Source organism: Stenella coeruleoalba (assembly GCF_951394435.1).
Source record: "Stenella coeruleoalba genome assembly, chromosome: 16".
In the NCBI taxonomy this organism is placed as follows: domain Eukaryota; kingdom Metazoa; phylum Chordata; class Mammalia; order Artiodactyla; family Delphinidae; genus Stenella; species Stenella coeruleoalba.
The window spans coordinates 26260681-26288573 of NC_137162.1; the positions used below are offsets into that span (position 1 = coordinate 26260681).

General features: G+C 42.0%; 1 protein-coding gene across 7 annotated transcripts in view; it reads right to left on the minus strand.

Annotated features, from left to right (window-relative positions):
- The window catches only part of GBF1 (golgi brefeldin A resistant guanine nucleotide exchange factor 1), a 122191-nt gene extending 96210 nt beyond the window's left edge, over positions 1 to 25981 (minus strand). For 5 of the 7 annotated variants that reach the window (XM_079899562.1, XM_079899560.1, XM_079899561.1 and 2 more), the window contains exons 1-3: positions 25749 to 25981; positions 11805 to 11913; positions 10228 to 10294 (exon numbers count right to left, since the gene is read on the minus strand). In XM_079899562.1, coding sequence (XP_079755688.1) covers positions 10228 to 10294; positions 11805 to 11900 — 163 coding nt within the window. In that variant the 5' untranslated portion in view covers positions 11901 to 11913; positions 25749 to 25981. Of the gene's footprint in view, positions 1 to 10227; positions 10295 to 11804; positions 11914 to 25748 lie in introns of those variants that run through there. The other 2 variants (XM_079899564.1, XM_079899563.1) reach the window with 1 other exon arrangement.
- Between the last annotated feature and the right edge of the window lie 1912 nt (positions 25982 to 27893).

Genomic DNA, 27893 nt, shown 5'->3' on the forward strand with positions numbered 1-27893 from the left:
CATATATATTGATAAAGCAAATTATGGCTAAATATTAATAATTTTGACTCAAGAGCTTCCCTGGTGGCTCAGTGGTTGAGAGTCTGCCTGCTGATGCAGGGGACACGGGTTCGTGCCCTGGTCTGGGAAGATCCCACATGCCACGGAGCTGCTGGGCCCGTGAGCCATGGCCGCTGAGCCTGCGCGTCCAGAGCCTGTGCTCCACAACGGGAGAGGTCACAGCAGTGAGAGGCCCGCGTACCGCAAAAAAAAAAAAAAAATTTTGACTCAAGTGTGAGATGTAGGTGGTCACTGTTGTATTATTTCAATTTTGCTGTGTTTGAAATTTTTCATACTAAAATTTGAGGAAAAAATGCTGTGCAACCCTTTAAAATGATATTACAGTTCATTAATAGAATGCAACTTGTAGTCTGAAGATACCACTCTAGCCCACAGTAGGGTAGTCATCATATTATCTTAGCTCTCTGGGACTTCCTTGGTGGTCCAGGGGGTAAGACGCCGTGCTCCCAGTGCAGGGGGCCAGCATTCGATCCCTGGTTGGGGAACTAGATCCTGCATGCATGCCACAACTAGGAGTTCACATGTCACAACTAAGAAGTCCTCATGCCACAACTAAGAGTCCGCATGCTGCAACTAAGACCAGGAGCAGCCTAAATAAATAAATAAATATTTTTAAAATAGTATTATCTTAGCTCTCACTTTATTACCAGTATGGAGGCAGTTTTCTTTAACCTGTGGCCCAAAGAGAAGAATGAACCTTCATGAAAAAGCTCACATGGAATGAGGCTTTCTTATTCTGCAACCCTTTGTCAAGAGCCTCCCAAGTGTTATATTTTTCTGCCAATTAATAACTCGCTTTACTTGAAAAGGAAGAATAATCAGTTGAAAAATTCCTACTAGTGTCAGGAAGATTTCATTTTGTCCCTCTACTTTTAGATGATCTTTCCCAATTCAGGGTCCATCACAGATAACATTAAAGTCCTTTTGATCCTCTTCCTCACCAATTAATGTCCCCAACTACCCTTAGCCTCCAGTTCCCAAGCTGCTTTCCAGGACACCTGGAAGCAAGCTACATGGCTGACTGCAGAAAAACCTTTGCTCCCACACTACATCTGGCCCTGCCTTTCCACTAAATCAAATGCCAATTTATTGCCCTCTGATGTACAGTCTATCAGTCCACTTCCTGGACGGCCCCACTTCACATTGGGCCAGAAACCCAAAGCAATAATGTGAGTTCTACAAACGGGCAAGTAATTGCTCAACAAGCGTGGAACAAGGAAAGGTCAGTTGTGATATGTGCACATGTGGCAGCCCTTCACAACTCAAACTACAGTGGTAACAGTGGTAACAGAAGGCTGGTGTTCCAGAAGAGGCATGCACTGAGAAGCCAGCCAACAGGCAGCCAGGAGTGCTTGTCCATCTAAGTCCTTCAGACTTCCAAAGACCAAAGTAAAGAAACAAAGACAAATGCACTCACCCTTTCCATAAACATATCCAATATCATTTTAGAAACTGGGGTGACCAACTGAGCATCTATGAGCATAGAGAGGTGGTTAGAGAAGGTAAAGCTAAGACAAATAACTCTATACTATCTCTCCTAATCAAAACTGCACACTGAATTTCAAACACCTGGCTTCTTCTGAAACCCTCTTGGCACTTGCCCTGAGTTTGAGTGGGTGGAAAAGAAGAAAGGGACTCTGCCTGCTTCCTTGTTAAAAACAAAGCAGCAGCTGGCTTTCCCTCTTTTAACTCATCTGACTGCTGTCATGGCAAGTTGAGCACATACCCAGAGAGAAATTTCAGGCCTCGAGAGGTAGCTGTGCTAAAGAGGACAATGTCAATGAGAGCAATACCAGCAACAATGACACCCACCACACACCTCACTGTTACCCTGTCCCCCAAACTCTACTAGAAATTAGGTTCTTTGCTTCTGATTTTGAGAGCCGAGCTATTAAGAAATGCCCTTTTTGGGACTTCCCTGACGGTCCACTGGTTAGGACTCTGTACTTTCACTGCCAAGGGTGCAGGTTCAATCCCTGATTGGGGAACTAAGATCCCACAAGCTGCACAGCACAGCCAAAAAAAAGCCCTTTTTTTCACAACTTCCTTTCAGATACAAGTAGTGGAAAATGTGCCAGGAGACTAGTTCTAACGGCTAAGCGTGTTTGAGCACCAGGGAGAGAAAAAGGGAGAGCTGGACCAATAAGAAGCCAGACTACACAGAACTGCTTCTTCTCAAGAAAGTCTTCATTTTATAGTCCTGAGGACAAATAAATGTTTAGAAGAACTTCTTGGTTTAGAAGTGTCAAATGAAGAAGGTTCAGATCATTTGGGGAAAGCCCCAGTAAAAAGAAATGACCAAGTTAAGTCATCAAAATACAGGCCTCTGGAAGCCATCTTATTGATATGAATATTCCCTAGGGGAAAAAGAATCACAGTACCTTTATTTTCCCTAACTGTGCTCAAATGCCTGCAAGACTGAGGCTACTCAAGCTACCAAGATTCCAAATTGCCAAAGTCAGCCTGACTCAAATTCAAGTCACACCCTAATGTGCTACTCAACAATCTCCAAACTAATATAGTCACGAATTTTATTATACAACAAGAAACACAAAAAGGGCACAGGAGGGACTTCCCTGGCAGTTCAGTGGTTAAGACTCCACACTTACACTGCGGGGGCACAGGTTCAATCCCTGGTCAGGGAACTAAGATCCCGTGTGCTGCATGGCGTGGCCAAAAAAAAAGGCACAGGAAAGAGATACTTATATTAGTGTGCCCAACCTTGCCTCTTCTAATACTTAGCCCATTACATAAATTTGTCTGCCAAAGTTTATCATACTTGGTTCTTTCAGCCTCCACTTAGGCCTTGAACAATTCACCAGCTCATTTCCAAGTGGGTCAAAGCTAATGACTCGGGGAATTTCCTGGTGATCCAGTGGTTAGGACTCTGAGCTTCCACTGCCAGGGGCCCGGGTTCGATCCCTGGTTGGGGAAGTAAGATCCCACAAGCCGCAGCACGGCCAAAATCAAAAAAAAGTTAGTGACTCATTCAACCTTCTTCTCATGGCTTCTCATGCTGATTAATAATGATATATTGCTTACTCTAGGGAGATGGTAGCTCTAACACCAATTTTTTTTTCAAATATTACCCTTACTCTAACAGCAAATTTTTTTTTTCAAATATTACCCTTACTCAATCTTTTTCCTGACAGTGACTACTAAAATCTCTTCACTACACTTTCCCATGTTCCAACTGAAACAGATTAACTTGAGGTATGAGGCATCCTGGAAGAGTTTTGCTTCAACTTAGAAGGCTATTTCTATGAGGCCTAAGCCAAACAGGTGTTAAGTCATAGTTCCTCCCAGGTTGGCTTTCAGACTCTGTTTAAATGTTCTCTGTAAACCTCTGGAGGTTACACGGATTCAAACCTCCTAGCTCAGATTCTGAATTCACAAAGCTTGAGACAGACAGTACCCTACAGGTGTGTTTGTCCAGGATAAACTATATTTAAATAAACTCCTGATACATCCACTCTCTCCAGGCACCTGCTTCTCCCTCTTAAACTCAAGCACACCATATCTTGCTGTCCAGGTAAGCACAGTAAAGAAATATCCTATCCCTCAAATATCTTATCCCTCAGAGTTACAATATGCAAACCCACCAACGTCTTTGGGAACACCTACACTCTGGCCAGAACAGCTTTACATGAGAAAGCCAAATAAGCAAATATATGAGTTAAATTTTTGTTCATTTCTTTGGCTTATGTGTTAGCAAGGGAAAGAGTGGGAGTAAGAAAAGATGGCAATAGATTTTTCTCGTTCACTCTCACCTATTCCATACCTGATAGGGAACCATATGGCACAGAGTAGAGGCTACAAAGGTTAGCCTTGGAATGGTCAGCTAGAGCCACTAGTCTTAAAAACCAGTGGTTACGAGGGCAGGAAGTTTGTTTACCATTACAGATCCAGTGCCTAAGTGCCTAAGCAAAATGTCTAGCACATAGCAGATATTCAATAAATATTGGTTAGAAGCAATTCAACAAGCTAGACCCAGAAGAAATCCAAAACTTGGTGAATCTCACAAAGAAAAGGTCCAAGCAGCTACAACAGTTCCATAGTTAATACAGGTGCTTATACTGAGCCTCAAGACCATATTAGTCTTATGCTAAATACCCCCAAACCCCATAGGTCCTCAGAATTAAAAAGGCCAGCCAGGGGTTATATCTCCAAAGGCAAACTCACTACCCTCCCCACCACCACCACCCCTGACACACACCACTAAGAGGTCTTCCTCAAGCCCTGGCCTTAAAGGGCTTTAAAGGCTTTAAAGTCATTAACAGGTGATTCCTTAAGAGAAGATTCTGGTTGTGATACTTTTAGACTGTTCTTCTCTCTGTGCTTTAAAACAAAAATTTTCTGGAAAAGAATCTCTTTGTAATGATCTAAGTTTGAAGACCAAGGACAAAGGCAGCCTCAATCTGGAGGCAAATGAACACAGCCAAACACCACAAATCACAACTGACTAGAGCCTTGTCCATGAAGTTATACTGAATGAAGGGTACTAAGGCTTGCAAGGACTTGCCTAATCTGGGAACAAAGAGATCAAAGACCAGAGATAATGCTGGCTAGAAGTATTCTTCTAAACTGTCTACTCTGGGGGGACTTCCCTGGCGGTCCAATGTTTAAGACTCCATGCTTCCATGGCAGGGGGCACGGGTGTGATCCCTCGTTGGGGAACTAAGATCTCACATCCCGTGCTGCGTGGCTAAAAAAATAAAAATAAACTGTCTACTCTCCACAGACCTAAAACCAAGAGCAGTATCAAGTATCCTAATATTTCACTTCCCCTTTCATCCCCCTATCCCATGCCACAGATCTTACCACCCAGTCTAACTGTGAGATTGGAGATAACTCCAATAAGCAAGAGCCCCAACAAGATCTCTAAAAGGATAAAAGGAAATGTGTCTTTGGAATCTAAGCCCATGGTAGGGCTTGGGCAGATGCAAGGCAGAGGCATTGGTCCTTCTGCCCCTAAGGCCAGGACAACCCAGCCCTGCAGGCAGCACAGAGTTAACTACCCACCCGCTTTGAGAAGCACAAAGGTACATCACTGCAACATGCCTAACATTTACATTGCCTCTCTCTGCTCATTAAACAGGTTTTGGTTAAATAATGAACAAACTGTATTACAGACTCCGATGAGAATTCCAAAATTATAAATCAACTGGGAAAGCCCAAAGGGGCAGACAGACAGGGAAGGGGGGAGAAGGATAATATTGACTAATATAAAGGGCGCAGCTTGACAGTGGATATTCCTGCCACACCTGATCAAACACACTCCGTTGGGGGAGGGGAAAGAGAGCAAGAGAGGGGAGATGGGACAAGAGAGCCTGAAATTTGCATCCGGAAAAGATTAAAATGGATTCTTTGGGGATAGAGAAAATACATAATATATATTACTATAAATGCAAAACTGTACTAAAAGCTAACTCAAATGTCAAAGATTACAGCTTGAATAAATTTAAATATAAAAGCCATGTGCTTCTTGAGTTAATGAGAGAGACATAAAAGGACAAACTGGGCTAGGAGGCTGAATAGAGCCTTATGCTGCCTTTGCTGGGCAATGGGTTCAAAGAACAGCAGCAACTATAGTCAGAGGCTTCCCTTCATGGCTCTGAGCCTTGAGAAAGAACTGGCAAATCCCATTACTTTTCCAGTGTTCATTTGCTATTTTTAAAAATTAAGATACAATTCATATGCCATAAAATTCACCCTTCTAAAGTATACACTTCAATGGTTTTTAGTATATTCACAAAGCTGTACAACCATCATCATTATCTAATTCCAGAACATTTTCATCACCCCAAAAGGAAAGCCTATAACCATTAGGTTATAACCCTATAACCATGCCCACTCCCAGCTCCTGGCAACCACACATCTGCTTTAACTCCTTCAGAATAACCTCCTAAAGGATTCCTAAGAGAACTGAAAGACCAAATGAGGGGCAGCAGTCAAGTCTCACTGGTGGTGAGCTATGGCTTTATCCAAAGTACCAATATGCAAACTTTGCTCTTAGGCACTCCATACCTTCCAAGTGCAACCCTCTCTTTAGATTTGGTATTAGAATATTCTATTACTCTAGATGTTACAGAGCATCCAGTTGTCATGCATTTTAGGCAAATACTGACTGCAAATGTAGTCCAGAGACATATCTGTGAGAATAACTGATATGGACTTGCTAAACTTACTAGAGACAGTGGACTTATTTCCTTCACAATGCTCAGATAATGTTCCTGGAGAAGTAGGTAGCGCTTATGTCGGTAAAAGATTCTCTGACTGCTTACAAGAAAAGAGACAAAATCATTTAGGTTGATTGACAATGTCCAATGAACCACCTATTTCCATTAGTAATATTCTTAACCAACCCAGCCAGCAAATAACCTAGAAAAGTGCAAATAGAAAGCCTTTGTAAAAAGAGACCAAGCCCAAGTCATTTTCATGAGTTAAACTGAATAGAGTCTTAGAATTCCTGCCATACTTCCTCCAAACTAAGTGGTACAACATTCCCAGTCACATAGCACAGGCAGTCCCTTCAGTCTCTCTCTCCAAGTTCAAAACCCTTTCCCAGCCTCCAACCGTTAACAGGCTTCCAAGAAAGCAGTCCTCCTGACACTGCCAATCAGAAAAATCTGTTTGTTTTGGTAAAAGAAACAAGAAATTGGTCATGGATTGCAGAGTCCAGGACCACAGGGGCAGTTGACCCATAAACCTGTTCCTGGAAGCCAGCACTATGTGGGGGGTCAGAACCAATCAGAAGACCATGAAATGCTCTATTTTGGGTCCACTCTGTTATTTTCTCAGGCAGGTAATATGCTAAAACCCAAGAACAATGGGGCAACCTTGGCAGGCACCATTTCAACATCTGCCACAGCTGTTGGTCCCTGGAAAATACTACAACCTTCTTCCTTGCTCTGAGGGAAAGCCTGGCAACCTTGTTGGAACCCAGCTATGTTCCTAGTACCACTGACAGAACTGGCTCCTCAGTGCATTCTGGTTTTAATAGTTTCAAGCAGAAGATAATCTGGATTCCTAACCCAAAGATGTAAGAAAATTAGGCAGCAGACTCAACTTTGGTAGCTCTTAGATGGTCTAGACTCCAAACCCTGGACTGCACTATTCACCACAGATACAGTCTCTGAACTGAAGTCTTGGGATATGTCAGAATGGAGAAAACAAGTGTGGGATATGGATTGGATGGCAAGTAGGAAATGTGGCTCTGTCAGGATAGCAGCACCACCTCAGCTCCTCAAGGTCTGCAGCATGCCCAAAAAGCCTACAAGACTACTCCAGTCTGACCTCAGCCATTTTAAGGTGTCCCCAGCCACTTATAACAACAATTCCTAGCTGTCTATAAAATAATTGCCAAGTTTCCAAATGTATTAACTTGTTTAATCCCCTTAACTCTCTTAGAAAGACAATACTCTGAACTCTGACCCAACAAAAAGAGTTGTAAATATCTACTCACTACATTTTCTTTTTAATTGGGATGTGTACGCTTTATCTGAAAAGTTGAAAATATCTGGCAGCAGCATGGATGCAATTAGAGATTATCATACTAAGTGAAGTAAGTCAGAAAGAGAAAGACAAATACCATATGATATCACTTGTATGTGGAGTCTAAAATATGACACAAATTAACCTACCTAAGAAGCAGAAACAGAACAGAAACAGACTAACCTACCTAAGAAGCAGAAACAGAAACTCACAAAACAGACTTGTGGTTTTGGGGTGTGGGGGGAGGGGAGAGATGTAGTGGGAGTTTGGAGTTAGTAGATGCAAACTATTACATATAAAATGGATGAACAACAAGGTCCTACTGTATAGCACAGGGAACTATATTCAGTATCCTCGGATAAACCATAATGGAAAAGAATATAAAAAAGAATGTATACATGTATAACTGAGTCACTTTGCTGTATAGCAGAAATTAACACAACATTGTAAATCAACCATACTTCGATTAAAAAAAAAAATCTGTGCAAGCCACCAACTTTCTAAAGCAGCCAAATCACTTACAGTACAGGCCATAAAATGGAAACATGCCACCTAGTTGCATTAGCCTTGCTCACCAGCTAACAACAACAACCTCTATACTACTTGATCGTTCTTGGTTAATACTGCCAACACTTTTTAACTGAGTAGAATTTGCTCCTTTTAAGAAACATGTAGGGGCTTCCCCGGTGGCGCAGTGGTTGAGAGTCCTCCTGCCAATGCAGGGGATGCAGGTTCGTGCCCCGGTCCGGGAAGATCCCACATGCCGCGGAGCAGCTGGGCCAGTGAGCCATGGCCGCTGAGCCTGCGCGTCTGGAGCCTGTGCTCTGCAACGGGAGAGGCCACAACAGTGAGAGGCCCGCGTAACGCAAAAAAAAAAGAAAGAAAAAATAAGAAACATGTAGGGAATCCTTAGATAACTTCTGCCCATGTTTAGGAAAGTAAAAAGGAATTTTTCTCCAGATATTCTCCTATTGATACATTTCTCATGAAAGGAAAAATTTATTTGTTCGTTTATTATTTATTTAATTTGCAAAAGCTTTAAAAACTATTTCATTTGTGGTCTTAGATATGTGACTAGCTAAAACCATTCCAGGGTTATACACTGCAAAAGCCCTTTACAGTCAACAGAGGAACACGGCTCAGAGGCTTTCCCTTTAGGTCTACATATACCCCCTTGAAAAACCTGAAGTGTTGAGACTTGCCTCCTCCCTTGGCATGTTTTTATACATAATATAAGGCACTTCCTGTGTACCTTCTCCTCTAACTGTAAGAACAGAAGCAATGCAGACAGGGCACTAAACCAGGCATCAGGGGCCTGAATTCTGACGGAAACTCTGATGGAGTTTTGACTCTGCTTCTTAGGATCAGTGTGACCTCAGCTAAATCACTTAAAATATCTCTGGGCTTCAACTTCATTCATAAAAAGGGGACAATATCTAACATGACTCCCCAACAGGGTTGTGTGAAAGTTCAATAAGGTACGGTAACTAGACTTACCATGGTGATCATTTTGAAATGTACAGAAATATCAAATCACAATGTTGTATAACAGGAACTAATATAGTATTATAGGTCAATTCTATTTCAAAAACGAACAACTCACAGAAAAAGAGATCACGTTTGTGATTACCAGAGGCAGGGGGTGGGGGAAGGAGGAACTGGATGAAAGCAGCCAAAAAGTACAAACTTCCAGTTATAAGATAAATAAGTACTAGGAATGTAATGTACAACATTATAAATATAATTAACACAGCTGTATGTTATATACGAAAGTTGTTAAGAGAGTAAATCCTAAGAGTTTTACATCACAAGGAAAAAAACCTTTTTTTTCTATTTCTTTAATTTTGAATCTATGTGAGATGATAGATGTTCACTAAACTTACTGTGGTAATCATTTCATAATGTACGTAAGTCAAAGCATATGTACACCTTAAACTTACACAGTGCTGTATGTCAGTTACATCTCAATGAAACTAGAAGAAAAAATGAAGTTCCCCATACAAAAAATAAATAAATAAATAAGTGAAAACAGTTCAATACAGTAATAAATATGAAAGTGGCTTTGAAAATTCTAAACACATGAATATTATGTAACATAATTATGATTAGGAAAACAGGGGCAGAGTGTGTGACACAAAAGATTCTGGGAACAAGAGAAGACTAAAAGATCTGCATTACAGAGAGCTAAGGCCCTAAAACCAACAATGATTTTCTGTAAGAAAAGGGTTTTGCTGCAAGTATTAAAAACTTCACTTGTGCCACCCACTTCCTATCTTATAGAATACTTAAGTTAGAGAAAGAAAGTAGTTAAAGCAAAACAAAACAAAACCAAAAAATAGCCAAAAATAACTTATTTATAACTCAAGCAATGAAGGAAGTTTATAATTGTACGAATGCTGATTCCCCACTAAAACGGGACACTCTACTAGGAAGGATCAGCAATAAAGTAAACCAGAGCAAACTATACCCGTGGGCCAAAGCTGGCTTGCTGCCTGTTTTTTAAAAGAAAATTTTATTTATCACTCATTCATTTAAGTATTATCTGAGTCTGCATTTGAGCTACAATGGCAGAGTTGAGTAGTTGCACAGTTGCTACAGCCTGCAAAGCCTAAAATATTTATCATATAGTCTTTTACAGAAAAAGTCTGCCCATCCCTGCAATAAATCACTTACCTGTTACATTGTTTAAAACCTCCTTTAGATGACTGAAACTATGCAGCAGAGGATCCCGTTCTTCATCCTGTAACACATAAATTAAAAAAAAAAAATTCATTATCAGGCCAAGAGGAAAGAGGAAATAAAGGACAGATCAAGAGCTCTTTCTCTGAAGCCAACCAGAAAATTCAGTTTTCCTTCTGAAGAAAAGAAAGTTAGCTATAGTTCATTTTTCCAGTTCCCTAACCTCTTATCTCATAGAAGTACTCTGGGCTTACCTAAAACAGTACCTGAAATACTAAGCTTAATCTACACCATGACCATAGCACTCAAGCTACCATAGATTGCTAGGTCCTTTATATGTGCTATGGTCTGAATGTTTGTGTCCCCTCTAAACTTCTAGGTTGGGATTTCCCTGGCGACTTCCCAGTGGTTAAGACTCTGTGCTTCCACTTCAGGGGGCGCGGGTTTGATCCCTGGTTGGGGAACTAAGATCCCACATGCCACATGGCGCGGCCACAAAAAAAAAAAAACTTCTATGTTGAAATCCTAAGGTGGGTGATTAGGTCATGAGGGCAGATTCCTCATGAATGGAATTAATGCCCTTTATACAAGAGGCCCAAGAGTGCTCCCTTGCCCTTCTACCATGTGAGCATACAATGAGAAGTCTGAGACCCAGAAGAAGTCCCTCACCCGAGCATGCTGACATCCTGATCTTGAAATTCCAGCCCCCAGAAATAAATATCTGTTGTTTAAAGAAAAAAAAAATCTGTTGTTTATAAGCTACCCAGTCTTTGGCATTTGGTTTTGGTTAGAGCATCCCAAACAGACTGAGACATACAGACTAAGATGTATGTATTATTCTATCTTTTCTATTTCTTCATAGTCATCATAATCACACATATTCATTTCTAAGACATTCCTGACTCCACTCGTACTTCTAATACAATCCACTTTTTTTTTTTTACAATCCACTTTTATAAATGAACATAAGAAATTTCTAAACACACATATACATATTCACCAAGTTGGAAATGTCTAAACTTAATTTTAAATTGTACCAAAAACTGTCTTACACAACTGTACAAAAAATATCCTTAAACATACAAATACAATAAAGAAAGTCCGCTTTACAACAGGTAATCTTACTCATCTGATTGGCAAGATATGGTCTGCTCTATATAAGAAAAGTTGCTGAATTCCCAAGGAGTACCATTACCAAGCCATACTCCATGTATCAATAACTAAACTAACTGAAATGAATTCGATAGCTAATTATAGTTCTTGGGAATTAGAAGATAAGGAATCTTTCTGACATTTTTAGGCATATAAAAGAGATCCCAAGTGTTTGCTTAAGTTGTTTATGAAAGCAGCTAGAAGAAAAATGGTATCATCTTTTGGCTTCCAGAGAAAAAAACGCAGCTTATAAATTTGACTCTAGTTGAAATAAAACAAAACGGTCCTTGAAACCCTTCTGAAAAACACTGAATTCCTACTATTATCATTATTATCAGGAAATTGATTACTGTTTTAACCACACACTAGATTCCCTACAGCAACTCAGTGACCAGGTTCTCTACCCACTGCCCACTTACCAGTGGAGTATGGGTGCTCCATCGCGCATTTCGTTTGATGGCCCCAACCACAATGCTAATTTCCCCTTGAATGATGTAAATATTTTTATCCACCATCCTGGCAAACCTACTGAAACAGTGAAGAGAAAAGTTAGTTAATATTTGGTTACCCAAGAGCACACCCATGCTTAAATCAGTATCTGATAAGGTCAGAACTACGATTTAACTTTTCAGTACCAAGATTTCCCACCTGTAATACTAAGATGGGATGAAGCCCATCTTATGTTATGAATCCAACTACCTGGCTCTTCTAGAGGTCTCTGCAAGTTCAAGATACAACTCAAAAAGCATCACACCAGAAACTTTTCAAAGGCACCTCAACAACCTCTAACAAGCATGTCAAATTCTTCAAAGTCAATTGTCCCCCAAATCTCTCCTACGAATCATACAGATATGCAGATACATCCATGTTGCTAGTTTGTTAAAGAAATATTTCAGATCTTCCTTTTGTTCTTCCTTTTTTATCAACTCAATAAACAATGAAGGTTTAAGTTAAAAGAAAAGAATGAAGGCTGTTAGAAAAATAGCCCTGGTCTGGAACCACAGTTACAATGTCAATTTATAGACTGCATCCATTCTGCCAAGTCAGCTCCAGAAAATTGGACAGTGGCAGTGATGCAACCTTTGAAAAGTTCTGAAAAGTCAAGTTCACTTGCTTATAGCAGGAAATCGCTAATAAGCAGACTGTAAGGTAGACTCTTCTTGGCATAGAGAAAACCCTAGGAACATGTAAAATCAACCTAATCACTTCCCATTGTTTAGAAATCCTCCTGAGAAAAGACAAAATTTTAAAAAACGAAAGGGATAGAAAGCAGAGTAGGGGAGACATACAGTTAGACAAACATTTATATCAGGCTCAAGGAAAATTAAAAAAGTAAGGCTAACAGAGTAAGGAAAGGAATTCCAAAAATATTTACTTAATAAGCACCTACTATGCATAAGGCATCTTTCAGAGTGCTAAGGATACAAAGCAAATAAGACATGGAAAGAGCTTCAGGCATACTCTGGAATGAAAAAAAAATTGTAATGCATGACTGTATGTTGCCAACTATGTAAAAACCAACCAACCAACCGACCTTACATAAAATACTAGATTTTTGTTTTCAAAAATATACCGTATTTAACATACAGTAAGATATAAAGAGAATATAACAACCAGTATCCAGATTAAGAACAGTACAACTGAAGTCTCTGTGTGTCCTCCCTAATTACATCCTTCTCTCTTTCATCTATAGGTCCCACTATTCTTTTCTTTATAAATTTATTTACTTACTTATTTATTTATTTATTATTTTTGGCTGCGTTGGGTCTTTGTCGCTGCACACGGGCTTTTCTCTAGTTACGGCGAGTGGGGCCTACTCTTTGTTATGGTGTGCGGGCTTCTCATTGGGTAGCTTCTCTTGTTGCAGAGCACGGGCTCTAGGCACGCGAGTTTCAGTAGTTGTGGCACTCGGGCTCAGTAGTTGCGGCTCACAGGCTCTAGAACGCAGGCTCATAGTTGTGGCGCACAGGCTTAGTTGCTCTGCAGCATGTGGGATCCTCCCGGACCAGGGCTTGAACCTGTGTCCCCTGCATTGGCAGGCGGATTCTTCACCACTGTGCCACCAGAGAAGCCCTGGTCCCACTACTCTTAATCTGATGTTTATTAAACTTTTATGTTGCTTTATACTTTTACTTCATTGATATGTATCTCTAGACAATATGTATCATTCTGCATATTTTTATATTTTGTATAATTAATATCATTTTGTATGTATTCTTCTGCAATTTGCCTTTTTCCCTTGAAACATTATGTTTGTGAGTCATCTATGTTGTTAAGTATACGTAATGTATTTTGTACAGGCATATAAAGAGATATATAACACAGAATAAAAGGTCTGGGCAGATGTACCCCAAACTCAACCATCATAGTCATCTCTAGAGAAGGTACTATGAAATCAGGGTGTAATCAGAGGATACTTAGCCTTATCTATATTTTAATTTTTTACAAGGAGAACATATTACTGTACCATCAATATAATTAAAAATTAATAATTATGAAAGAAATGAGATACAATTTCTGCCCTTGAGGCATTTACAGAGTTCAGTAGGATCTAAAAGAAAACTGAGCCAGAGACATGGAGGGAAGAAAAGCACCCTGAAAGTAGCTCTATTTGCATATTTTTTACACAAGAAAGTGAGAAGAATGAAAACCACTATGATAAAGGAAAAAAGAACTAGTACAAATTTTGTCCAGGCCCATAACACCTCTCCCAATCCACAAGGGAACCCAACAAAAGACAACACTTATTTTAAAGACAATTTAAAGAAACAACTAGGTTACTCTCAGAAGACTAAATGCTCTAGACACACAACAATGTTCTCTTCAATGAATAGATAAGATTCAATGATGAGAACATACCACAATGAAGAGGAGGAGAACCAAGAAGTGTAAGAAAGATAAACAAATTCAAAAATAGAGTATCAGGGGCTTCCCTGGTGGCGCAGTGGTTGAGAGTCCGCCTGCCAATGCAGGGGACACAGGCTCGTGCCCTGGTCCGGGAAGATCCCACATAACGCGGAGCAGCTGACGCCCATGAGCCATGGCCGCTGAGCCTGCGCGTCTGGAGCCTGTGCTCCGCAACGGGAGAGGCCACAACAGTAAGAGGCCTTCGTACCACCAAAAAATAAAAAAAGTATCAGAAAAGAAAAGATAAAATCTCTAGTATCTCTCCTTCCTTAAATTATTTAGGCAAGATGAATATGCTCTAGATCTCTGGATTTTTTTTAATACACGTTACATTTTATTTTATTTATTTATTTTTATATATTTATTTTGGCTGCATCGGGTCTTAGTTGCGGCACGCAGAATCTTCGTTGCAGCATGCATGATCTTTTGTTGTGGCGTGCAGGCTTCTCTCTAGTTGTGACACGCAGGCTCTAGAGCACGTGGGCTCTGTAGTTTGCGGCACACAGGCTCTCTAGTTGAGGTGTGCAGGCTCAGCAGTTAAGGCACGCAGGCTTAGCTGCCCTGTGGCGTGTGGGATCCTAGTTCCCCAACCGGGGATCAAACCCATGTCCCCTGCATTGGAAGGCAGATTCTTAACCACTGGACCACCAGGGAAGTTCCTGGAAGGTTTTTTTTAAGAAACTCCTAATAACACAGGGAGGGGGAAGGGTAAGCTGGGACAAAGTGAGAGAGTGGCATGGACTTATATATACTACCAAATGTAAAATAGGTAGCTAGTGGGAAGCAGCCACATAGCACAAGGAGATCAGTTCAGTGCTTTGTGACCACCTAGAGGGGTGGGATAGGGAGGGTGGGAGAGAGACGCAAGAGGGAGGAGATATGGGGATATATGTATATGTGTAGCTGATTCACTTTGTTATAAAGCAGGAACTAACACACCGTTGTAAAGCAGTTATACTCCAATAAAGATGTTAAGGGACTTCCCTGGTGGCACAGAGGTTGGGAGTCCACCTACCATTGCAGGGGACACATTGCAGGGGGGGTTCGAGCCCTGGTCTGGAAAGATCCCACATGCCATGGAGCAACTAAGCCCGTGCGCCACAACTACTGAGCCACATGCCACAACTACTGAAGCCCGCACGCCTAGAGCCTGTGTTCCGCAGCAAGAGAAGCCACCGCAATGAGAAGCCCGCGCACCGCAACAAAGAGCAGCCCCTGCTCACTGCAACTAGAGAAAGCCCGTGCAGCAATGAAGATCCAACGCAGCCAAAAATTAATTAATTAATTTAAAAAAAAAAAAAAGAAAGAAAACTCCTAACAGAGGTTGCCTCCAGAGAAAGGAACTGGGGAACAGTGGTGAGAGGAAGACTTATTTTTCTCTACATATTCTTTTGTACTTTTTGAATTCTGTGTCACATACATATATTACTTATTTTTAAATTTTAATTAACAGATTTTTTTAATGAGTAGGCGCTACAGAAAAGTAGTTGTATTATTCCATGTATAAATGATTAAGAGCAGCAATCAAAGTTAATTAACTAACAAACATTTATTTCAGTCAACCAGATATTACTTAGCACACGCTAAGCAAAATGCTAGACAGAGTCATACAGAATTGTCCCTACCCACCCACAAGGAATTTATAATCTAGTAGATTAAACACATACATCTACACACAAACCCATACATATCTCCAATACATAAGTGATACACAGTGTCACAGTAGTGAAGCAAAGAAAATTATTTCTGGCAGAGGACCCTGAAAAGGCAAATGAAAGACAGGATTCAAACAGTCAAAAACACAAGGAGAGAATGGCAAGAGTAAAGGCTTATTGGTAGGAAAATGCAATATGTATTTAGGGGGTCATGATTATTCCAGACTTGTTGGAACATTATTCCTAGGAGAATAACAGCATGTAAAGCTAGAAAAGCAAGTTGTAGGGGGAGCATATCATGGAGGGCTTTCAATATATATAGTACATATACAGACTACCTATCATTGTAAAAAATATTTTGGGGGGCCTGGAGGGGGCCACTATAAAATAAGAATATTTAATTTCTCTCTCTTTTTTTTTTTTGGCTGTGCTGCGCGGCATGTGGGATCTTAGTTTCCCAACCAGGGATCAAACCCGCGCCCCCTGCAGTGGAAGTGCAGAGTCTTAACCACTGGACCACTGGGGAAGTCCGTTTAATTTCTCTTTTAAAGAACTAAGAGAATGACAGAAAACACCTATACTGAGAACAACACAGCAACAAGTAAATAACAAACACTACACTACAAATTGCAAACAAAAGTGTCAACAGGACTTAACTGAGATCTAATAGGATCTACATGCTATTTGGAAGGCTTTCTGGAGGAAATAAATTTTGAACTGGGATACCAACTGAAATAATCAACCTAACACTCAATCAAAATTCATTAGGCATCAGAAGCTAACAATTTTCTAAGATAGCAAAGATCTAAGCAAAAAATCACTGTCTTAAGTTTCTTAGTAAAAAAGAAACATCTCAGGAATAAAGAGGAATTATTTTCAAGGACTATGCAGAGTTGCCTAATCTCCCTCCAAGCCTGAGCATGTCTCCTCACCCAAGAATCTCCCAAGGGAATTTGCCCTTGATGCTCAAATGGGAAGCTCCAATGAACCACTTGCTGTCTGGTAGCCAATGGCCTAGAACCCCTTGCCGTAAGGTCACAAAGGCCGGCAGAGACCTCACGAGTATGGTAGAAAAGAACTTAAGGTTTACCTTTTATCAGAAATAATATGAGAAGGAATGACCAAATACACACCAACGAATATCCCCCAGCCAAATAAGCTAGTGGTTTATCTGCTCAGAGACTGCGAGCAACATATATTCTTTGAAAGCACGATCTGTTTAAAGCTGGGCCTATAGGATTACAATGGTGCTTTGCTGCATTCTGCAACTGGCAACTCCCTCTAGATCTAAACAAAAGCAGGAGAAACAGAAACAATAAATTGGATCCTTCATGGAATACCAAAAATTCTCTTTAGAATGAGTTAAAGACTTAAATGTAAAAAAGCAAAACCTGAAAACTTTTAGAATATAAGAGGGTGTTCCCTGGTGGTCTAGTGGTTAGGATTTAGCGCTTTCACTGCCGTGGCTCAGGTTTAATCCCTGGTTGGGGAACTGAGATCCCACAAGCCACGTGGCGTGGCCAAAAAAATATATGAGAATATTTTTATAATTTCAGCATAGGGGAGACGTACCTAAATAGGAAACAAAAAGCAGAACCCATAAAAAAAAAACTGGTAAATTAAATCATGTTAAAATTAAAGACATTTATTCAAAAGACACCATAAAAAAGAGGAAAAGATAAATCACAAACTGGGAGAAAATATATGTAACACATATAATAAAGAAGCAAAGAAGAATGGATAAAGAAGATGTGGTACATATATACAACAGAATATTACTCAGCCATAAAAAGGAACGAAATTGGGTCATTTGTAGAGACATGGATGGACCTAGAGACTGTCATAGAGAGTGAAGTAAGTCAGAAAGAGAAAAACGAATAACATATTAACGCATATATATGGAATCTGAAAAAAAATGGTATAGACGATCTTATTTACAAAGCAGAAATAGAGACACAGACACAGAAAAAAACGTATGGATACAAAGTGGGAAAGGGGCTGGGGTGGGGGTGGGGGGATGAGCTGGGAGATTGGGATTGACATATATACACTATTGATACTATGTATCAAATAGATAACTTCTGGCAACCTACTACATAGTACAGAGAACTCTATCAATGCTCTGTGGTGACCTAAATGGTAAGGAAATCCAAAAAAAGAGGGGATATATGTATACGTATAGCTAATTCACTTTGCTGTACAGTAGAAACTAACACAGTATTGTAAAGCAACTATAATCCAATAAAAATTTAAAAAAAAAAGAAGCAATATCCATAATATAACTGCTACAAAACTATAAGGATAGACATATAAACCCTCCCCAAAACTGGCAACAGACATGAACAGGCATTTCACAGAATAAGGAAAATACAAACAGTAAATATATATACGCAAAGACTATGAGCTTCATTAATAGTCAATAAAATTACAAAATAAGATTATTAATGAGAAACCATTTTACACCTCCAAAATAGCACAAAATTTTAATTTGACAATACCAAAAGTTGGTAAAAATACAGACCAAGTGGCTGTTGAGTCTGTAAATTGATACAACTCATTTGGATAACAATTTGGCATTATCTTGCAAAGCTGAAGAAGTTCATATGCTATACCTCAGCAATTCCACTGCTAAGACTATACCCCAGGGAAATGAACAAAAAATTTACAACAGTTGGCTAAGGGAGGGGAGACGTGACTAATAGGGAAGGGCATACCCGCTGCCCCAGTTTTGGTAATGTTCTGTTTTTAAGCTGGGTTGGGGACACTGATGTCCCTTATATGCTGTATAAACCCTAACCCTTACTCATTCCATCCAAAAGTCAATGAGAGAATCAGAATACCACAGTGGTATTCCTGACTGTTATTACCTGTACGATCTTAACCAAGTTTCTTAGCCTCTCTGATTCCCAGTTTACAGTTCTGCATTGCATAATGGAGATAGTACCTCCTCACCCATTTGTTGTAAGGCCTGGCATGCTATTAGGAATATTAAAACCCAAAAAAAGGTTGGCTGTTATTATGATAATGCCTGCTCTGTTAAGTCTTCCCTGGCTAACCCACTCCCCCAGAGAGTATTAGTACTCCTTTTTTGTCACCCCATGGCACAGGACATACCTCTATTTAAACATATCTTATACTCATTTATAATTATTTATTTAATCTCTCTCTCCCATGAGTCTATGAGCCTCTCAGAAAGAGACCATAATTTATCACCTTTTTATCCTCAATGCCTAACATATAGTAAGAAAAATGATAAATACTGAATGAACAAATGAATAACTGAAAGAATATCAAGACTGACTCTTCAGTATTGGTACAGCTCACATCCACCTCTTGTGAGAACAATTACTTCATAGAAGACAAGGACTCTACGCCAGGCAGGCAAACCTTCTTTCTGTATCCCATGTTTGTTTCTGTACTAGAAGTTACAAATCTTCCATATTAGGCACTCTATGGACAAAAAGAACCCACATTTATCCACCAGTCAAATCATAATGCTTCTGTTTTCACATGTATCTTCCTGAAGTCTTCTCATATGCTATTTGCATGTTCACATTTCTTCTGTGAAATATACAATTCTTTATGTAATTGTCCATTCTTCCCATATGTATATATGTGTCTTATTTTCTTTGGTTCTAAATAGATTATTAGTGCTCGCTTCGGCAGCACATATACTAAATAGATTATTAGTAGACCATTAAGTTATTTTTTTTCTTCATTGCTTAAAAGTTGTTCTTATTCAATTAGAAATTAGATTCTCCAAAGGCAAAGACTCAGGTTTTTTTTCTTTTTCATGGTGCTTTGATGTCTAATACAGAGCTATGTAAACCACGAAAACCCTGATGGGCTTTCTGAGAGGAAAGAAGGTACCAGGGAGCTGAACAACCATCAGCTGGCCCTTCTGAGGTTTATTTTCACTCGATCTCTCAAACATCCCGGAGAAGCACCAAAGACACAGAGTTTTTAAGGTTTCCAGAGCTAGCCAAGGAACGCGCCATAGTTCTGTGTTTTGTTGAGAGTGACCCAAAATTACTAAACTAGTAAACAACTTGCTAGACTCAAGAAATTTACTCAAAGGGTGGAGGTAAGAGAAAATCAAACCAAGAAAAAAGCTGGTGCCCTGACAGGATACAACTGGAAAATCCTCCCAACCTGATAATCAGGTGACCAGTGTACCTCAACTCTGCCATTCCCCCTCCTCCCTCTATGGAGATTCTGAGGTTATCCCAAGAATTATATGCAAGGTGAGCTACTGAGATAAGCTCAAAGTTGTCCTAAGATGCCCCTTCTGCCAGCTTGGAGATGAAAAATGAAACAAGACTTCTTTCCCCCACTCATCTTTTAACCACTCAGGGCACCGAACATGACAACTAATGGTGAAAGTTGGCTGAGTACGACAAAGATTAAAAAGTGAGCCTGGTGGGCTTCCCTGGTGGCTCAGTGGTTAAGAATCCGCCTGCCAATGCAGGGGACACGGGTTCAAGTCCTGGTCCGGAAAGATCCCACATGCCTCAGAGCAACTAAGCCCATGTGCCACAACTACTTAGCCTATGCTCTAGAGCCCACGAGCCACAACTACTGAGCCCATGCACCACAACTATTGAAGCCTGTGTGCCTAGAGCCCGTGCTCTGCAACAAGAGAGGCCACCGCAATGAGAAGCCCACACACTGCAAAGAAGAGCAGTTCCCGCTCACTGCAACTAGAGAAAGCCCGGGGGCAGCAATGAAGACCCAAAGCAGCCATAAATAAATAAATAAATCTATTAAAAAAAAAAGTGAGCCTGGGACTTCCCTCATGGCCCAGTGGTTAAGAATCCGCCTTCCAATGCAGGGAACGTGGGTTCGATTCCTGGTCGGGGAACTAAGATCCCACATGCTGTGGGGCAACTAAGCCCGTGTGCTCTAGAGCCTGCGTGCCACAACTGGAGAGCCCATGCGCCACAATTAGAGAGCCCGTGCACTGCAACTACTGAGCGTGTGCACTCTGCAGCCTACATGCCAAAACTAGAGAGAAGCCTGCACACAGCGAAGAGCCTGCGTGCCGCAACGAAAGATCCTGCATGCTGCAACTAAGACCCAACACGGCCAAATAAAAAAATAAATAAAAAGAACCCCCCCATATCGTTCTTTAAAAAAAAAAAAAGTGAGTCTGGAGGATTTCCTTGGTGGCACAGTGGTTAAGAATCCGCCTGCGGGCTTCCCTGGTGGTGCAGTGGTTAAGAATCCGCCTGCCAATGCAGGGGACACAAGTTCGAGCCCTGGTCCAGGAAGATCCCACATGGCACGGAGCAACTAAGCCCATGCACCACAACTACTAAGCCTGTGCTCTAGAGTCCGCAAGCCACAACTACTGAGCCCGCATGTCACAACTACTGAAGCCCGTACACCTAGAGCCCATGCTCCACAATGAGAAGCCCGCACACTGCAACGCAGAGTAGCCTCCCACTCGCCGCAACTAGAGAAAGCCCGCATGCAGCAACAAAGACCCAACGCAGCCAAAAATAAATAAATAAATAAATAAAAAGGAAAAACAAAGTGAGTCTGTATGATTGTACGTAGAGAATTGCAGTGATTAAGTCTCATAAGGCCTGCCCGTTTTGTATATCAGGGGTCATCCTCCACTGTCATCAGGCAGAATCTAGTCCACAGACATACATTTTTCCTCCTGTAAAAGGTTTTTAAATAATTTAACTAGTTGCCAACAGTTTAAAACACAATGATCTGAATTCCCAGTTTCTCTTGAAAAATAGGAAGAATGGTCATACTGTGCCCACATTCCAGTACACTACAGTCACTAGTACATCCTAATACATTCCCTCCTGGCTCACTTCCCTCATTTACATTACCTGCCTGATACTCAGGCATTTGAGCTTGTAATCCCTGCTTTATTTACATGATGGCAACAAATCATTACTTCCATGATCACATCCACTGCAACTGGGGCCCCAAATCACCACAGTGCCCTACTACATTTTCATTTAATTTAAACAACTGCTGTGGAACACACTGAAATACAGAAAAAGAGGAACAATAAAAACTGAACACCTGCCAATTACATTTACAAAGCTCTTCCAGCCAGAGATAAAATGAACCTCCCTTTCTCCCTTCAACTCAACCCCACAATTACCCCAACAGCAGAATCACTCTAATTAGTCACCTTGAACCACAGGGACAGACTGTGATCAATCAACCGAAGTGGTGTAAAAAGACTAGGCTGATCCTTCCAGTGAGTACTGTATAAATACAATGGGTCTCCTCAAAAGCAGGAGCTGTGTCTTTTTCCTCTCCAGCTGCTCACACTAGCCAGTCTAAGTACCCTATCAATGAAGTTATTATCTAAAAGTAGCAGTCATTCTGCCTTCTGGAACACGGGGAAGTGAACTAGTAGTGTAACTCTGAGAACTTCGAGTTCAACTGGGATTGGTGCCCAGCTACTCATGAGGAGATGTGCCTACAACCTGAGTTCCGACTGTGCCAATGAGCATCAATGTCAAGGTTAGAACATACTGTCTACCACCACCTTTAAAAAGAAGCTGAAGAAAAAAAAAAAAAAAAAGCTTAAATACAAGTCTTGAAGGAAAAACAAATTTTCTGATCTGGGATGGGGGCTGGGAGTAAAGAACTATTCCTATCCAGAAAATGACTTTTTAAAGTAAGAAAAGGTAAAATCTTGTTGCCTGACTTAACCTCCAGGCCCAACTGAAAAGATGCTGAACTGGTCACACTATCAACCCAAAGACTAGACTGCCTATTATGCAAAGCATTATCAACTCAACAGGGCTCAACAGGGCATATCAACCCAGATGAGAAAGGCAGACCCATCAAACCTGGATACTTCCCGAGGTGACTATGTCATTTCATTAGCCATTCTAAATTACTTTTTTGGAAATTCTACAATATAGATCAGCAAGTTAAAATGCAAACAGTTTCCTATACCATTTCCACCTCACTTATTTTATTTATTTACTTACTTTCTTATTTATTTATTTATTTATGGCTGTGTTGGGTCTTCGATGCTGCGCACGGGCTCTCTCTAGTTGCGGCTAGCAGAGGCTACTCTTCGTTGCGGTGCACAGGCCTCTTGTATGGCCTCTCTTGTTACGGAGCACAGGCTCTAGGCACACGGGCTTCATTAGTTGCAGCACTCAGGCTCAGTAGTTGCGGCACGCAGGCCCTAGACTGTGCAGGCTTCAGTAGTTGTGGCGCATGGGCTCAGCAACTGTGGCTTGCGTGCTCTACAGCGCAGGCTCAGCAGTTGTGGCCCATGGGCTTAGCCGCTCCACAGCATGTGGGATCTTCCTGGACTAGGGATCAAACCTGTGTCCCCTGCACTGGCAGGCGGATTCTCAACCACTGCACCACCAGGGAAGTCCCACCCCATTTATTTTAAATCAATAAGTATCAATACAGCAACCTAAATGTCCATAAACAGATGAATGGATAAAGAAGATGTGGTACATATATACAATGGAATATTACTCAGCCATAAAAAAGGAACAAAATTGGGTCATCTGCAGAGACGTGGATGGACCTAGAGACTATCATACAGAGTGAAGTAAGTCAGAAAGAGAAAAATAAATATCGTATATTAACACATATATGTGGAATCTAGAAAAATGGTACAGATGAACCTATTTGCAAGGCAGGAATAGAGACACAGATGTAGAGAACGAATGTGTGGACACGGGGTGGGGGAAGGGGGGTGGGATGAATTGGGAGATTGGGATTGACATATATGCACTACCATGTGTAAAAGAGATAGCTAGTGGGAACCTGCTGTACAGTGCAGGGAGCTCAGCTGGGTGCTCTGTCTTGACCTAGATGGGTGGGATGGGGGTGTGGGAGGGAGGCCCATAGAGGGAGGCAATATATGTATACATAATATATACATATAGCTGATTCACTTCCTTGTACAGCAGAAACTAACACAACACTGTAGAGCAACTATACCCCAATTAAAAAAAAAAACAATATAAACAATGCTATCTCCCCTACCAACGTGCGTGCGCGCGCGCGCGCACACACACACACACAATTTCAGGAGAGCAGAGTTTAGTCACTCTAGAACCTAGATAGTTTTCCCTTCTAACACAATGAGGTTTTGATCCTTCTTATTACTACCTCACCATGCAAAAGTCCTGACTGCCAGGGCTAGAATCAGGCCACAAGTCAGGATCACATACTAGAACTAATCCTAGGGGGGTCTTCCCTGGTGGTGCAGTGGTAAAGAGTCTGCCTGCCAATGCAGGGGACACGGGTTCAAGCTCTGGTCCAGGAAGATCCCACATGCTGCGGAGCAACTAAGCCCGTGTGCCACAACTACTGAGGCTGCACTCTACAGCCCACGAGCCACAACTACTGAGCCCACGTGCCGCAACTACTGAAGCCTGTGAACCTAGAGCCTGTGCTCCACAGCAAGAGAAGCCACCGCAATGAGAAGCCCGCGCACTGCAACGAAGAGTAGCCCCCGCTCGCCACAACTAGAGAAAAGCCCACGCGCAGCAATAAAGACCCAGTGCAGCCAAAAATAAAATAAATAGGCACAGATAACACTTATTGAGTGTCCACTATATGCTGAAAAGCATTTAGGTTGACATGCTCTAGCTAGACTGGTGCACATACATTGCTACTGCTTTTAAGAAACGCATAAACTGAACAGAGCAATCCCCAAATGGACCTTTCCATTTGCGTCCTCCACAGGGCTCAGAGGAGTGCCTTGTGTACCTAATTTAAAGGCATACAAATTTCTATGTCGTGTATCAAAAGACACTGTACCTACACTCTTCCTCATTTTTAAAGGCATTCTTTACCCTTGAGGGACTTTTATAGCTTTACAATACAGCAGTTTATCAAAGATCATCATAGTGCCATAAACTATAGTTTTGGGGTTGTTCCATCATTCACTCTGCAGCCCTGACCCTACCACTTTTTATTTGACTGAACACCTCTCATGACCTCTTCTTACCCACTAAAAATAACAGGCCCAACTTCACAGGTATTCAAATCCCTCTCTGCTCTCGTCCAAATATGTCATAATAGAGTGGCTTCCTTGTGACTGAACTTCATCTCCTTAGGCCAAGTGAAGACCTGGGGAGGAAATGCCAACCAAGAACATACACCAGAAGAGAATATTACACAATATAAAAGATTGTGTAAAAGAAAAAACAGGCTCAGAAGGTAAGTCCAGTGTTTACATACAGTCCCAGACTGGCAGGTGAGCAGCCCCATAAAAGGAAAGCCTTCTCTTAGCCCAGGTCCCCAGGAGGCTGGCCTCAGTCCTTCCACACCTTTTCTCACTACCTGGTCTAGGTTGCATTAGTTCATCATCATTAATGAAGCAGTTCAGCTGAATTAATGAGGCAGTCACACAGAAGTGGGCGCTGCACAAAATCTGGAGAGACTCTCATATCTAAGGTCTAAAAATCAACCCTGAAAAATAGATACAATACTCTTCAGATTTGCTTTCAGCTTCTGAGGACTGGAGTCTTTAGGATGCAAAAAGCTCCAGAAGAGAGAAACTGAAAGCTAAGTTAAGCCTAGAAACACAGGGAGGATTCCGGTACCCGCAAGGGTTGAAAGGCCAGAGTTGAAGTCGTCCCTCCGGCGGCAGGGGCCTGACCTTTGCCCCCTACACCTCTCCCAGTTCCCTCCCACAGCAATCTCTCCCTCGTCTCGTTCCTGCCCCTGCGTCCTTAACCCACCCCGGCTCATTCAGTTTAAGGGCCCTCCTCCTCTTAGTCCCTCTCGCTATGTCAGGGCGGCCTTCATGACACTGGAACTCTAAGAAGAGACTTCACTGACCTGTCAGCGGATCCAAAATGGCGGGGCCTAGTCCCAGGACCGGCAGCCGCTGCTCATGTCCAGCCCAGGCCCCGAAGGCGTCCCCGAGCGGCTCTCCCGGCTCTGGTGGCAGATGGGAGCAGGGAAGAAGCCCGTTTCTGGGAGTTGAGGCCGAAGTCAAGGCCCGCAGAATCAGTCAGGAAGAGTCGGCCGGAACGGGCGGTGGAGCCGGCTACCTTCCCTGTCAGCTCACTGACGTGGTAACTAGCCTCAGTCTAGCCCGCTGCCTGGTCACTGCACGAGCCCTGCCGCGCACAGCCAATCATAGGTTGGCATCGTGAAAAGTGGCATTCCAGCAATCCAATCGAAGAAAGGAAATTGGCTTCGGGAGGCGGGTAGTGCCTAAAGAGGCGAGATTACAAGAGAAAGAAAAGGGTAGGCAGGGAATAACCAACGGATATGAGGACTCTCTGAGTGACAGTACTGAGAAACCAATAAAAAAGGAGAAAGTGCGCTGGGCAGTTGGAGAGGTGGAGTTAGGTAGAGTTCGGTTGCAGTGCACGGTTTGGCAGTGGCTGCTGGGCATTATGGGGAAGAAAGCTACGACTTGCTGGAAAGGGGGCGGAGTCCTTTTTGAGAGCCTGAGTGGACGACCCTACTACCCCTAAGCGCAAGCCCGTCGCCGCTCCCTATTAAAGTCACCTGGGCCAGTACCGTGACCCTTGAGGGATCATTTCCTTTCTAGGCAGTTCTGAGCTCCTTCCAGGATGGAGGGAGCAATCTATTCCAACCTCCCTTCCCCCACCGTCGCGTCTGCTTGCCCTGTTTGGCTTCTCATAAATGAATCTGTCCCATCCCAACTTTGTTTCTATGTCTTGTGCCCCATTCCTATCATCCTGAAATAGAGACAATGGGAGGTGACAAAAAGCTTGGATATCTAATCCAGGTCCTTTCATTTTACAGAGCAGGAAATTGAATCCCAGAATGGAAAGATGGCCCCCACCATCTGTATAGCTAGTTAATGACAGAGCAGAGAAACAAACCTAGGTGTCCTCACCCCCAGTCCAGCTCTCTTTTTCACTGCCCATCAATACCTCTTATGCTTTAGTTTATCAGACTGTGACTCCCAGCTCTGACCATCATCCTAAGCCTTGGACACTCTTTACCTACCTAGAAAAAAGATAATCACACAGGTTATTCCACATCACCACTGACAGGAAACTGCAGCCTTTCCTGAAGCCTTAGAAATGCTGAGAGGCCTGAGGGCAAGATACCCACCGCAGTCTTCACTCTCCTGCCCCCAGCTGCCTCTCCCCTGGCAAAAGATGATAGAGGTTGCTAGGATATTTAGAATTACCTATAAGTGAGAGTGTGTAGAAAGAGGACAGAAGGATGAGTTTTCTCCTTGCAGATTGAATGGTGGAATTCCCAGCCCATCTGCTGGAATAAATCCCAGTGTCCCTACAGACCTGAAGAGACTGCTAGGAGACAATGAAAAAAGATACCAACTCTCTCCCCATTTCCTCCCATTTATGGATGACTCAAGTCCAGGGAAGCTCCATTCCTAACCCCATAGGACTGTGGTCTCAAAACCAGACATCCAAAGACCATCCTCGTGCTAGAATCCTCTAATACCAAGAAACCATCAGGCCTGAAATCAGAATTGAAGAACTCCTTAACAGCTTCTTGTACCTGCATGTTGGGCTCCTGATCTCTGGGTCCAGCTGAGGATCTTGCCTCTTTCACCCAACGAGAGTCAGGGGCAGAGGATACAACCACCATAGCACATCTTTCTAGCCCATCTCTGAGCCATTTTCCACCTTCATTTGAAAACTGGGATTTGGTCTCCTGGGCTCATCTCAGATTGAGAGGTCCTGCATAACCAACTGAAAAATCTTCTAAGTGGGACAAAACTCCCTACTACCCTATCTCCACTCCTACATACCTCCAGAAATCAATCAACCTAAAAGTATGAATGGAATTGTGTGTTAGAGATAAGGAGGAGAGAGATGACAATGTCCCAGCCCCTTCTAACCTCCATCATCTTACCAGACAAAACATCTCCCTCTCAGATTTTAGTACTGAGTGTCTACATCATGCCTAGGAATAGAAAGATGAGGAAGACATGGTCCTTGCCCTCCTAAATCTTAGCATCATAGGGGACAA